The 15,746-nt window shown below is 39.2% G+C and overlaps 1 protein-coding gene across 2 annotated transcripts in view; it reads right to left on the reverse strand.

Moving 5' to 3' along the window:
* Positions 1 to 14,569, reverse strand: part of agap3 (ArfGAP with GTPase domain, ankyrin repeat and PH domain 3) — a 119,961-nt gene extending 105,392 nt beyond the window's left edge. Inside the window, exon 1 of one of the 2 annotated variants that reach the window (XM_072364496.1) lies at positions 13,623 to 14,569. In XM_072364496.1, the coding sequence (XP_072220597.1) occupies positions 13,623 to 13,992 (370 nt within the window). In that variant the 5' untranslated portion in view covers positions 13,993 to 14,569. The remainder of the gene's footprint in view (positions 1 to 13,622) is intronic. The other variant, XM_072364498.1, reaches the window with a different exon arrangement.
* Positions 14,570 to 15,746: the final 1,177 nt, after the last annotated feature.

A 15,746-nucleotide genomic window follows, 5' to 3' on the forward strand; every position in this document is an offset into this window, starting at 1 on the left:
ACGTGAAACTGTGATGGTAGAGCTTCACATTTTAGTAAAGAAGGCTTTGAATGTCTTTTAGGAAGTGATCATTAGAACTGAATATCACAAAGCTCAACTTTGGTCTATGAAGGAAAAAAAGACCAACCTGAAACCACACCCATTGTATTTTTTTATGTATCCATTAGTCATAGACAACATGTGATGCATACGCACCAATGAGACATCTGTGACTTATTTTGTAACTAGTGTTTGTGACTAAATGACTTCATGGCACAAAAGAAAGGTGTTGCCGTGCGAGTTTCTGCAGAGATGTTGCTTTGTACACCCACAGGTGACGATTCCAAACAGAAGCCTGCAGAGTCTCTCTGTCATCATATGGTCTCAGCTTTGCTTGCTTGGAAGAATCAGTTGGCATCATTCATGTGGTACCACTTTTAATGGAAAACCTTCATACAGATTCAGACATGATACTTGATAAGAATGATCAGCCGTGGCCCTCTAGGACCTTAAGCTATCTTTAAAAAAAGAAGAAAGAAAAAAAGAAAACGAAAGCATTGTTCGGAAACATCCCAAAAGTGAGTAGTTGTTTTGTTTTTTTATTTAATAGAACTGTTATTGTCCCAGCGGGGGCCTTTCTGTGTGGAGTTTGCATGTTCTCACCGTGTATGCGGGGGTTCTCTCCGGGTATACCGGCTTCCTCCCATCGTCCAAAAGCATGCATGTTAGATTAATGGGTGACTCTAAATTGTCCCTAGGAGTGAGTGTGTGGTCGTTTGTCACGTTTGTCTCTGTATTGCCCTGTGATGGACTGGCGACCTGTCCAGGGTGCCTCTCTCGCCCAATGACAGCTGGGATAGGCTCAAGCCTACAGTTAGATTAAGCGGGTACAGAAAATGGATGGATGGAGAACTGTTATTGTTTGAAGAAAAAAGGAAACATTAGACAAAGATTTCAGAGCTTAAATCCCTGGCTTTTATGGTAAAATATTCCCTTTCCTTTTTTTCAAAGGATCATTTATTATGTATCCTAAAAACAAAGGGATACGAATGCAAATGTTGCTGCACATGTTGCATTTAGTCCTCATGAGTTAAGCTAAAGAGAACATTACAAGCATACAAAGTAAGATTGAAAATAAAAAATGTGAATGTTTTGCGGTGATTTGCAAATCGTGTAATTTCTATATTAAAAGACATAAACATAAAAACAACATATCAAAATATTGGAATGAAAACTGCTCATTTTTAATTTGCAACATGTTCAAAAAGAAATCAATCCAATATACGTTTTAACTGTATGTTCCATCACCTTTTCTTTTTTAAGAACACTATGTAAGCATTTCAGGACTGAGAAGACCAACTGCTTTCATGTTGAAATTAAATGTTTACCCCTTCTTGCTTTATGATTTTGGGGGCTCAATAGTTCAGGGCCTCCTGAAGGACCGAGTAAAGACAACAAATGCCTACTGCAGATCCCGCTGGCAAAACGCAAAAAGGTTATTTTTGGCCTTTTTATTGATAATGTTCAAAGATAAACATTCTTGAGCGGATTATCTACACCTTACAAGACCGACACTTCCATCCATTTGTGTACAATAAGTGAAATATCTATCAGGCAAAGTTTGATATATTGACCATTAATATTTAGTTTTTCTGATAACTGTTTTTTGTTGTGTGTCTGGACTTAATGTTTACTGGTTTAATACACAGACTCTGGTAATACAGAACCTTCCTGTTGTAATATGTGCAAAATGTGGTTCCGAATTGTCTTGAAGAAATAAGCAAGCAAGATGGCAGCATATGATGCTCAAAAACATGCGTGTATAAGATTACATAAGTGTTGCCTTCACAGATGACTGAAATATGTGCCATAAGCACTAATACACCCCATACCATCATCAGAGATGCAGGTTTTAGTAGTGTGTACTGATAAAAACTCAAATGGTCCCTCCCTTTTTTAAATAAGATGAATCATCCATGAGCCACAAACTGGGCTCACTAACAAGGGTTTTCAGAAGTGTTCCTGTGCTCGTGTAGTGGTCTCCTCGGTAGAATTGTCATGTCTCATGTCTGTTTTTAATGCAGAGCTGGCTCAGGCCTTAAGATTACAGCAGTTCAATATTGGTTTATGGCATTCCCCAAATATTTATCTATAGTCCCCGGATCATTTAAGACACGGTTAATGGTAGAGTTTACACTGGGAAATGTTATTCCTAAATTATTAGACTGTTTTTCCACATGGTTTTTTCGCAGAGTGGTGAACCCCTAACAAATATTTCTTCCGAAAGACCTTTTACTGTTTTAACTGTTAACCAAATGAGTTAATTAGTTTTTAGATTACTTTATTAATCAGATGTCACACTTGTCCCAATTTACATATTACTGACATCCCATTCCAAATTAGCTCATTTAAAAAATTAAATAAAATAAACATTATACTTCCTTAGCCTCCACATTTAATATGTCTTTGGACTTTTCTTGTTTAAATAGAGGGTTTTAGATTATAAGTAAACCATTCAATTCTACTTTTAATTAAAATCTTAACACTGCAGTCTAACTTTTGGAAATGAGAGTGTAAATCATAGTCGCCGGGAGCTGTCTCCTGCAAACAGAAGCCATTCTGAAAACCCCCTAAGCTGTCGGGTCCAAAATGGGAACTGTGATTGTGTTCCAAGAGGGGTTGTAGTACATGCAGTTCACATACTGCACCACATGACATCAATCCTGGGTCATGGCCAGAGGGAATCAGCAGTGGAAAAACCAAAGCTTATTCCATTTGGGGAAAGCAGGAAACAGGGGTATAAACAGTAAATGTGGGGTCACATTACACTTCCTCTGCAGTTATTCCCACAGACTAAAACGTCTCTTCACAACAAACTCCTCCTCAGAGTTTAGCTATGAAGCATAAAACAAGTGACCAAAATATCACAACTGATCAAGAATTAAGCTGAGTAACAGATGTACCAGCACATATTCAAAGTGCTTTTTGAAATACTTAATCAGCACCAACTGTGCACCGCAGCACTTTTTTCCCTGACTAGGGCAAAATATGCCACCACAGTCATAGTTTTTACAATATAAAGCTAAATAAACAGGAAAACAAGTGCTTGGCATGTTGCCTCTTCGAGCTCTTTGAAGACCGTGAACACAAGGCCAGAGGACATGTCGAAACACCATCAAAACAATGACATCCACAAAAGGAATGTAGGACCTTGGTGATAACGCTCAACTGGAGCATGTTAGACAAGCCATACTGACAAGAAAATCGACCGCAAAAAAAGCAGTGCCGACAACTATTCTCAGTTCATTCAAAAATAAACAGAGGAGGAGGTGATATATACATCAAGTATAAACGTACTGAAACTTTCATGGAAACCTGCATCTGACTCGTGAGGAAATGAATTGTCCCCAAACAGTGACTGACAAAGAAAAACTGAAATATCCCTCAAGTAATAGGGGGTCATGCTTAATTTTCACAGTCCTGCCACCTTTAAATACGACATGGCTCATCATGAGAAAGAGAAGCTACCTTGCTGCCATAAGCTGCAGCATCATGGCCTCGCCAGCTATACACCACTTTTCCTTAATTCTGCATTTTCCTTCAGTGAAGAAAATGTGCTCCCTGGGGGCCACAAAAGTCCCTGTGAGAAGTTCCTGTTTGAACAGAAGAGGCAGTCGAGTTTCTTTTCCTAAAGCACATGACAAGCAAAACGAGATCACTGCATAACAGATCTGTATTTGCTGAAACGGTGCATTTTAAAAAAAAAAAAGCTACAGTAGTCCAACTTGATACATTGCCACGATTCTCCATTCATCCCCAATTAAACGGGCTCTGAATCCTCCCACAGTTGAATTTCCAGAAACAAACTTGTCTCTGATAAGCATTTCTATTCTAGGGGCACTTCATTCTTTACCATAATTTTCTGTCCATTCCCAACCTGGATGAGGCCAGAATCTTCCCACAGTTAGTCACGGGACTGCTGGCAAGCTGAGGGGACTTGGAGGCATATGCGCCTTTCCATCTGTTGCTCACTCACTGCTTTCCAAACCCCTTCCTCTGTCAGCAGCCATCTGCTTCCAGCCCTACCCCACTGGCAGGAAACATGAGCACTTCCACCATAGGACATGGCTGATGCACAAACTGAAAAAAAGAAAAGCCTATAGGAGATTTAATAGACCTCTCAGCTTTAAAACAAAAAAGGATCATGCTAGAAGAAAGGTATTTGAAAATACCACAAGACAATCCAACTCTAGAAGTGGGCCCCTGTTATTTCCACCATCTAATAATCTGCCATAAAATATACCGGTACTTGTTTTCTGGGTTTTGAGATAATCAGCAACAAATTATTTAAAAATAGTAAGCAGATAAATCAAAATACAAACAGGCAAAACAGAAAACACAATATTGGCATTATATAGAACCAACCATTAGCCTTGATCTCTAAATAATCAGAGAAAATTGCTGAAATTTTTGCTAAAAAAAAAAATCATTATATCCTAAATAACAAATAGTCGATAATCAGAGTAATTACCAAATATATTTCTCTGGATCAACTAAATAATTCACATACTTATTTTTTGGTTATCTTGAAATGAAAAGTGAATTCAGTGCAAGGGAGTCCATTTGGCAAATTTAACTGTAAAAGATAATAGCAGTTTTACAATTACACAATAACCCTGCGACAAGAAAAACATCAACCGTATTATATCACAATATATCCAAAGAAAATTTGAGTTTCCCCCTCTTTCTTTTATCTAAATCTAATAAAGCCACTTAATGCAGAACAAGCTGAAATCAAAAATGAACACAGCGCAGAATTTCAATGGTTTTTCCCTTCAACAAAACATTAGAACTGACAATGCTCGAATATGACAGAGGAGAACTAGTCCTCCACTTTCTGCTCATGAGAGATTGGGATGAGTATGCTCTAAATGTTTCTGACCAGCTTCCTCTCGCCCCTTTGCATTCAGAACATTTAAAAAAAAAAAAAAAAAAGAATTAGCTGTCCATCAACAAGAGAGAGAGAGCCTTTGTTCAGCGGCACAATGGAGGGCATTCTGCTGTGGAGTATAGCGTCACATTCAATAAGCCAATGCTGTGGTGTGGCAGCAGAGAGAGGACAGCAGTGTTGGTGCAGAAACAGCACTCTGACCCTACAGACCTCCCAGGCCCTCAGACGGTGGCTCTGTTTACAGCTCACCAGCTCAGCTCATCTCTGCTGACCTGTGGTCAAGCGTCGGGTTAGGTGTTACAATGGATTTCGGTGGAGTTGTAATGAGCAGTTTGTGGCTGTACGTAAAGTAAACTGTATGGGCTAATCACATAACAGGAGACTCTTTGAGAGCCTGACTTATGCAAACCCTGTTATCTGGTGAACATCTGTCAGGGGGAGGTATGTTACTACTACTACACTCTGGAGAATAAACATGTCACGTAAACTTCACAAGGCGTGCCCAACCCACCCCCTCACCAAACACTACTCTCAAGCTTTAAATGTAACTGAAACCATATACGGTTGATGCACAGCACAGAAGTGGTTCAGCTGCGGATGCCATAGGAGATCTGATAATGTCTTCAGGTGAATGGGAAGTCAGAGGAAGCCTACACTTGATCAATCCCCACTCGTGCGACTGACATGAGAGTCGAATGTTATATCATGTGCACAAGGCCGGCAGTCTCTGACCTCTGAGACATGAGATAGAGCAATGGAGCTCTTTGAACCTACATGTGCAGGATCACTCTCCCAACACAGATTTGACTCACGTGTGTATTTTTCTTTGTGTGACTCTCTTGATTTAAGAAACAAATCCTTTAATACCAAAACACCCCTGAGTTGAAGGAAAAGAGGCCTCTAAGAGGTCTATTGGTCTGAAACATCAGGTTTTTACAATGACATCCTTATTTCCAATTCAATATGTTACTTCTGACCACAAACTATGTAGCTTTTTTTTGGAAATATGTTAAATCATCTTAGTTGATGCACTCCGGGTCTTGAATAAAGTATTAGCAGTATTAGAATTAGTTAGGGCTTGAGCCTGTATCCAATACAAAAAAAGCGAGTGGACAGTACAACCATCTGTAACTACTAAGACTGAGCCAAATCTTTCAGATTTACCAAAGTTACTGTGGAGAAAACAGCCTTTGTAGGCATGTAAATATGATCCTTACAACTCAAACCTTGGCCATGTTTGATGTGAACATCTGACAAAAGAGTTTTTTATATGAGACAAAAAATGAAAAGCTTAATTTGTCCCCTTTGGTTATGATGCTGTACTCCAGAAGCTCAATGATAACTGGGATCAGTGCAAAACAGCCTCCCTGACGCTGCCTTAAGTTAAGTTAAATATACATCCCACTCACAAATGAGCACTTAATCCTGTCGTTTAACCTGCTAATTAGAATCATAGATCTTATTAGCCGATTTTAGCCCTTAATAGTATTCAATATAAAACATCTGCTTTGCAATACAGAGAAAATGTTTGGAGTCATTTAACACTGGTGCACATTATTTGTCAATGTGTCTCTTCCAGAAAGCCCTAATATGGGTAAAACTATGTAACTGAGTCAGTTGTCATAGTAACTGATTATTTTAACCTCACTTGCTTGTTGCCAGGTTCTCCTCAACAAGTTCAGTTTTGTTCCCCACTGTTCCCCTCCAGCCAAGGCAGCTGTCTGGCACACCTTTTCATTTCCTTATCCATACGATACGTATCAAGGTACAAATGGGAAAGCAGACATTTAAACTATGTTAAACCTCAGTTAGAAAATAGCAGAGACTGTTGTTCTGGATTTCAATACAGCAAATGATCAATTTTCTGTATTGAAATCATAAGTATCATAAGTGTTAGATTAATTTTCAGCGTAAATTAAATGTATCTTTATCTTTACAAAACTGGGCTTAGGGCTGTCAGCGCATCTCCATTGAAAGATTTACCATACATCACTGTACAAATTTATTACATATAGTTTTAGCATATAGTTTGAATGCATTTTAATCGATATCCTGTCTAAACATTTACACTTTTACACTATTTATACAGTCAATATATGCTGCTGAGCTAGATTCTATTAATGTGAAAACTAATATACTAACAATGTGTTGACAGTTTGAAGCTAAACCCTCTTTTAAACTTTGAGTCATTCAAGTCATTATTATTACATTGGACTATGACTATATGATTTCAGATCTATAAACTACATGTCATCTGATCCGTTAATCATCCTTTGCATTTGTTACCTGCATTTTGCACTTGTCGGGTTAAAGCTGAATATATATATATATATATATATATATATATATATATATATATATACAGATATACATCTAAAAAGAAATAACAACACACATTCATACTTCTTGCTCCAGTGGATTAAAATGGAGGCACTACATTTTATTCACCCGTTGCCATGGTGAATCATAGTATTGGAGCACCATTGATGGTGATTTTTTTTTTTTTTCCATTACTCATACATTTCAGAGTGAACAAACTCAGAACTAATTGAATTAACTCTGTACAGCTGCTCTGCAACATAAAACTCTGAGTTTCTCATTTCAGGTCACATCATCTCAGAGTTCAGGGTCAGACTCAGAGTTTGTCAAGCCCCACTCTGTGGAACAGACTCCTGTATGAATGTTTATTAAGCTCTAAGCACTGTCTGCAGCACACGTCGGGAAGGATGCAGCTGAGCAGCGACAGTCAGTGAGTTCCAAACCCATCTATAAAATACAAAGCTGCAAAGTCGCATACATATACAAAAATGTACATTTAAATACATTAAGAATCTCAGCCAATATGTAGCATTGATATTGGAACCTTTTTTTTTACTTTTGTTGAGACAAAAACTATCTACCTTTTGGTGGCAACTGCTGTTAACAGATATGTGTGAGAGGGAAATAGTAACAGTTATAATAATTTCCGATTTTATAGGTCATAAAACAGGGACCTTTCAGGAAAACAAAAAACTACAGGAAGTTACTATGTGGAGCTTTGTTATCTCCACATATGATCTTTTTAATTTCCTCTTTACATATGAAAAAAAAAAGCTTTGTAAAACATATAAGCTTTGTGACCATGGGTAGATTTATAAGGAATAAGCTAATATAAGCATCCCCAAATGCCATCTCCATGCTTATTAGCATCAGCTCAATAATATCAACATCTTACTAAAGACTTCTTAAAGCTGTTTTATGTTATACTGGCAGACAATGACAAATTTCCCCCATAACAAAGTGGCTTTAGCTGAAAAATCACTGTTAGTGTGAAACATGAGTTTGCTATTTGAAAAAGACTGGGCTGGTCAACCTCTCTATAAGTAGGGATCAAAGTGCATGGATTGCATACACCCATACACACCTTGTGACTTGGACATAAAAGATTTCACAATTCAATTCATTATCATTTTCTAACGATGAAGCTTTTCTAATGGCGTGCTATTTGATTTGTGCCGTTTCTGTGACTCAAGGGAAAAAGAAAAGATTTATCCATGGTTGGGTCTATTCCATGCTTCGCAGATGTATTTACATAAGGCTTTATTTAGGCACAAGATCTACAACAAGTAAATACTTACTGAGCCACTCTATAAACACCAGCATTCCACATTAACAGCAATTTACATTGACACACCGTGTAAGAGACACAGCTGGTGGCATTGACTGACACTTCTAACTCCATCTAATCCATATTCACAGATACAGTTTAGAAATATAATGAGCGCATTGTGGAGATTTCCCTTGCCAGAAGTAGCACCAGCAGCATTCTTCTAACACAGATGGCCTACAGCCCAGATCATCAAATCAAATTCCAACCATACAACCACACACCACTCAAATCCTGGACTCTTACAACCGTGTGCAAAAACCTCAGCAAACTCAGGCTTTATTTGCACGATTAATCAATGTTTATAATCACAACTACACGTATTTAGCATCATAACTCTTAAACTGCAGAAACGGATTGCTTGTCGTAAATAAAAACAGTGTGAACGAAGATGTTTTAGCTTTACGTCTCAGTGGTCCGGAGGAAATTAATCCTGCTTCATTAGCAAAAATAAAAGGGCATCATCATCATACCCCGTTTGTGATTAGCAGATGAGCACCAGTGTTCATGGTCTCTTTAGCAAATGGGTTGCAGTGTGTACCAGGGAGCCACTTAGGTGCCACACAATGCCAGCAGAGAGCTCTGAGGCATCAGTCTGTGCGCTTTTTGTATCTGTCTGTGTCACCCCGATTGCTATCGAAAACACAATGTCCCATTGTGCAAGCTTTTTAGTCCTTTCTTGAAATCCCAAGCACCGCTCTTGAGTAGCAGTGGTTTTGGGTGACCGCCTTTGCTCGGACATTGGCCTGTCAGTTGGTAATTTGAAAGTCAGTGTGAGCTTTTGCAGCTATAAGGAATAACGTTATTACACACGATATAAGAGAACATTACAGCAATGAAAAACCATAACATTTGGCTCAAAGAAACCCCAGAATTATAAGCTCAGGTCAATATTCTTGAATCATAACCAGATACTAAGAAAGTGCAATGCCACCTTTGGTGCTAAAAAAAAAAGCAGGAAGGAGTCAAGGCTTTACAAGATTTGAGGCACAACTGCAATTTGTACTTTAAATATCATCATAAAGCTACACATCTTTTCAATATTCTTCCCAATGTCCGAAAAAATTGATCAACATCAAACTTTGATTAGAATAAAAGTATGAAAAACAACCCCTTGCACATTCATTTCTTCAGATGAAATCCCGGTGCAAAAATAATCTTCAACCCTAGTTAAAGGTTTAACATTTGAAGGGCACCTGATCCAGAAATTCATCTTTGCTTTTCTGTCTATGACATATACACAGAATAAATCAGTATTTCTGTACGGATCTGCAGTGAAGACACAGTCTGCAAACACTTTAGTCTGAGGACTGCTCTTGGTTTGACTCGTGTGTGCGGTCAATCATAAGACACAATTACAGAGAGAACCTGTGAGCTGATAGCCTTAGACTTAGACTAAACATAGTATTTAACTGACCACTACTGAAAACGTCATTGGGTGAAAACGTCAGCATCCTCTTTCAAACGAACCATGCTCTGGATGAAGGCAGGCACGTATCAAGCTGCATCTGAGATCACAGTGTCCTGAGCTGACAGATGCAGAACGTTTCTATCACGATAAAAGGGATCATTCCGGACTCTTTTTTCAATCCCATATAAATCCCTTCATTAAGAGCACCGTACGTTCCCAACTTTGGTTCTTTACCCAGTGCACCTTTTGGATTAGGCAAAACCATTGTCCAATAATTTGATGGAGCACATTAGCTACACTAACAACCCCAACTTCAAATCTTAAGAACTTATTATCATATTAAAATTAAAATCGATGAAGGCTCACTGTCACTGTGATTTGACTTTTCTTATGACCCTGTCTGATGAAATGAACCCGTCTTAATATCTAGGTCAAACTAAATTAATCCCTCTTTGCTTCCCTCTACAAAATAGAAAGTAGATGCCATCTATAGTGCCACAAAATTTTGCTTCAAGGACTCCGAATTGATGAAGCATCCATGTTTTTACTCTTCTCTTTTAAGTCAACTTGATCAGCAGTGTGATATCTTGAAGACAAACAGTGAATTCCTTACGTGCTACTCCTACATTCTGGTACCACCATTTTGCTCGACGACTTCCTGGCCTGGCCATCCTCACATCTCACAGTAAATTTCACCTTTATCTAATCTATGTCAGCTTCAGTTGTCCTGTGTTCAAGGCTTTAAAAAAAAAAAAAAAGAAAGAAAAGACGGAGGGGGTAAAACAAAGCGTCTCTTGTTCTTACAAGTTATTTGTTTAATTAAATGGTTCAATGACACCAAACACCACCCTGAACAATAATACCAAAATAGGCAACATGCAGCATAAAGGACATGACTGGTGTATCATCATCATCATCATCATCATATGAAGATATTATTAATCAACAAAACAACAGGGAGACCTTAGTATAGACGGGGATTCATTTTGTAAGGGGTGTAATTTCTGTTCGGTCTTTCTTCAGTTAAATGCATGAGCCACTGGTTCCTTAGCAACAGACTCTGCAATGATGCAAGATTGAAGAGGAACAGATCTGCAGCTCCACAGTGCAGGTGAAGACAAGTCAGCCAGGGTCTGTTGTTAACCGCATCTCATTTAACATGATGAAAGGGCATCTAACTGCTGTTATGTTTTGTTTTTTTTAGAAAAATACATTTATCTTAAATGCCTTGTGTTCAAAAGGTGTGCCTTATAAAGTGTATTCGTGGAGATAACAATAAAGTACACCTTAACCATGTTAACGTGCTAAATGAATTACAGAACTGAAGAAACAGGGACTAGAACCTTGTTTTCTGATGCAATTTAACTGTTTGGTGTTGTATATGAGGGCTATATGGATGTTTCCAGTTGTGCCAATAACAATATGATAAGAAATTTCTAATCTGGAGTGTCAGCAGTGAACTTCAAGCTGCATTTTATGATCAGATGGCAAAAGCATATTTCCAATTATTTGCTTATGTTCAACAATCAAAAAGGGAAAAAAAAAAAAAAGATTTTAGCTGTCTGTCCAATATTCAAGTTAAATTAAAGCATAAGAATTTTAACTGCTATTTCTAAGAACCGTCTGAGGCCATTATGGGAGAAACAAAAATCCTCTACATGAAGAAAACACACAAGCTTGAGGGAAAATGAATCAACAATAAAAAATAAAAAAAGTTCACCACTACAAAATTGGCCCGTGGAGGCTTTCCAAATTCATGACACCCTGCAAGGGAATAACACTATCTGTTTTAGTTTTCCTTGGGGGTCAAGTGTTCGCAGAGTTTTGAGGGAGAAGAAACTAAATGTTTTTTATCAAATAAAGTGAGTGAATAAGCTGACCTTTGGGTTTTTAAAAAGGCACATCTGAGAGTTAGCTAACAAAAGACTTCAGTGTTGTCCTACTGAGACATCGAATAAAGACATGCCTTCATTGAACTTATTATGCAACCATCCAAGAAAAAAAAAAAAAAAAAAAAAAACTCAAAAAGGTAGACCTAAGACAGTCATGTTCTAGAAGTTTTTCACATGAGGATGTATTTCATTTTCTATCTGATATTTTCTTACATCATATAACACTCCTGCTTTAGTGTTTGTGACAGTGACAGTTAAACTGTTTGGTGTAAATCCAGATTAGATTTAAAACATTTAAAAAATGATCAAAGAAAAAAAAAAAACATAAAAACTCGACTGAAACCAAGAGAAATCCTGAAGCATCGGTTGGCTGCATATTTTAAGGCAACCTCTCTATAAAAGGGAAATTGTCAAAAGACTAACAATTCTGAGCAAACATATGGATCCCCTCAAGTCAGTTTCCTCAAAAGGTTTGCACACGTTTGGCCTTGAACCGCAAAATCTGTACTGTGTGCAGTACCTCTGCAACTGGCAAAATCTCATGAGGATTGTAGTTGCTGACCACGTAACCCCAGCTACAGTACATCTCTGTTTATATGACATATTGTACTGTGAGGAGCATTCAAATACTAACCAACAACACCAGTGTCAAGGTCCTTCGGTCCTACACTGTCCTCTCACAAGTTCCACCATAAACAAACCAGCTGGTTTCATTCAAATTAAATATTCTCCCATTTTAAATTAATGTTAAAAAAGAAATGCTCATGTCGGTGTATTACACCCGCTGTTGATGGCGAGATAAACTGTAACTTGATTCCAACTGTATCCAGATGCATTAGCAGTATTAGAAAGAAATGGTGAAAGCGTGTTAAGGACTTGCAGCAGCACTCTTCATGAGCCCATTTTTGATGGACAGTGTACTAACATAACCATCGGTTGAGTAAATAGCTGGATGAGAAGCGAGTTAAGACACGTGGGAAACTGCTACCATAATTTAAGATGTCTACATGTGGCAGTGTATCATCTCCAGATGACATAATGCTGCACTTAGCAGGGAGGTCTGGTTAGCAGCCACTGCTATCCTTCTTTGGTCATGTGGTATCATTTGGACTTTCAGTGTGATACAGTATATGCCCACTGAGAGGCTTTAACAGACCCAGTGATGTCCATTATCTACATCAAAATTCCTGCTGCCAGTCTGCGGTGTGTCTCTGCGTTGTGCAGGCCAGTCATTACTTTAATGGAACACATTATATCCCATTTGGGAGTCTCTTCTTCGTCTGATCAAATATTAACAAACAAAGAAACAAATAACTCATTCTCAAGGTCAGCATTAGATGAAAACCATGTTCATTTCTGCAGATCCCACTTAAAAGCAAAGGTGATTTTGGGGTGTGTGGGGGAGGCTAATTACAGCTGTACAGATAGGCTGCCTTTTGTGAGTGCAACTGAGTATTGTGTTGTCAACACTGCAGTGCATGGGTGCAGTTCAATCCTTGAACAGGACTATGAGATCGGCTACGCCCCCAACCTCGAAGTGTGATTGTTGACACCGGGCCGTGCACCCATGACAATGTTACCAAGTGTGCATAAAAGGGAGGAAATGAGGACCCCCTCCACCCCCACCCACAAAAAAAAAAGAAAGGAAATCACACACACACGTAATCCGTTTTCTCCTAACCCTCAATGAATGAAAAGCACAAAACGGCAATGAACCCCCCCTTGTGTGTCCCATCCACTCACCTTCAATGGAGATTACGTGCTCTCTGATCTGGTTCTGCAGGGCCAGGTCATCAATGCGCTCGATCAGGTCGTAGATTGCGTAGATGTTCGGGTGAACAGACTCGAACCGATGGATCTCTGCCCTGATGGCCGCTGAGTTGGACAAAACAAACTGAGAGCCGGCCGAGCCAGATTGTGCAGACTGGCCCGAAACAGTCCCCGAACCGAACTGGCCAGCCCCTGAGCTTGCAGACGATCCGGATCCGAACTGGGACGGAATAGATTGAGGAACTGGGACAGGGACGGGCGCAGGGACCGTGCCTGGGGTAGGCATGGCAGGCTGAGACTGCTGCGAGATACCGGACACTGGGACGCTGGACTGGAAATTCATTCTTGGGTTTTCGGAGCGACTAACTCTTTCAGATCAGCAACACAAATATGTAGGCTAGAATTTGGGATTGAAGCGATGCGAACAAAAGAAGTCCGCGCGATTTGATGGTCTGGAAAACGATCGGCGCAGAAGCATCAATAGTTGGTCGCCAATTGCAACAAAACGCGGCTCATAATATTAAAACTTGACTGTGATTCATTTTCCGTTATTGGCCAGATCTGTCCAGGGCCTTTTTTCTGTCTTACAAACCCGCAATTCCTACCACTTGGACACTCCTACACCGCTGTTTTGGTCAGCCCCGTTTTCCTTAGTTGCTCTGTTTGAAGGAGACAATGGGCTAAGCTTCAGCGAGGCGCCCTGGTCCACTGCCTTGAATGCGTTGTTTCTGCGCTGAAATGAAATAGTGTTTAGTCCTCTTTGGTCCAAGTGGTCCCAGCCCAGATCCCTCCTCCGCATGCTGAAACGTCACCCATAACGTAATTGTACTTGAGATGGGGGAGGGTGTGATTGGATTTGGTGGAGGGAGAAAATCGCAACGTGCACTTCACCGTAATAACCCACCGGGCCGTTATGCCAGGACGAAAATGAACAAGAGGAACATAGAAATGTGGATCCCGCTGTTACATCTGGAATGCAGTCTATGGTTAGTTGTTATTGTCTCGAAAGGATCGAAAACCGCAAAGTAGCGTGTCACAAGCAGCCCCAACCGTACGTGCTTGCGCACGCGTACGCGCAGATAGCCATAATATGACTTTTTGATTAACTTTTTTTTTCCATCCTAGACTGTACAATCCTAATCCTGTAACTTCAAAATGCCGACGCCCCTGATGTTATATATTACAACAAAATGCTAAATCCAACGCCACATGTCCCACAACAGCAAGAGGCCCGAATAAAAGACTCCTCTTGCTCCAGGCACAGTAAGTCCTTATTGTGGTCTTAAATATGCTCTAAATTGTAATAGGCAACAGAAATGATCATGGTCAGTAAAAACTCACTGTAAACAATATCGAACAATGAGCAGTGTGGCCCTGCATTTATGGTAGTGTTTCACCAAAGCATGCTTATTTAATTAAATATTTCTAAAGATTCTGAGCTTAAAGAATTTCATCCGAAGGGGCTCCTACGTGATATTTCTTCACCAAAAAGGAAGAATCAGAGTCACCTGCTGGTTTGAATGTACATTACAAGAACAGCTGTTGATAGCCAGATGACTGTCACTGTCAGTCAATAGCTGTTGTTGCAGCTGATAGGAGCTGGTGGAACAATGCTGAAACACTGACTTCCAAAATATCATTTGGATGACATGAAGGTGATTTCAGGCCAACTGTATTAACCTTTTAATGTCCGGAGGGAAAAAAATTGCGAAAGTGAAACTTTATAGATCTAAAAAAAAGGGGGAAGTCATTTAGATATATAAGGCAGTAAACATTAAAGCATTTGGTTCTCTGAACTGTCAGGCTGTTCCAGAAATACATCATTCTCAAAAAACCCATTTGAGCATTTTTGCTCAGTATCTTTTTTAATTCGATTTATATGCTAATAATTCCTCATAGGAGCAAAATGAGTGTTATTCACCTATCAGGATGCTTGTGAATGATGTATTTCTGCATGTTTATGTAATTACACTCATTTAACTAGTTATGTAACAAAACCTGCTGCTACTGCAGAAATGATAATGCACGTTACAGAACAGCTGCAGTGTGACACAAAACTTTTTTCTTCTTTGGTGCGCCAGAGATGTGATCGAGTAT

The sequence above is a fragment of the Leuresthes tenuis genome, unplaced genomic scaffold (genome assembly GCF_036924035.1).
Source record: "Leuresthes tenuis unplaced genomic scaffold, fLeuTen1.0.hap1 SCAF_14, whole genome shotgun sequence".
Lineage (NCBI taxonomy): Eukaryota > Metazoa > Chordata > Actinopteri > Atheriniformes > Atherinopsidae > Leuresthes > Leuresthes tenuis.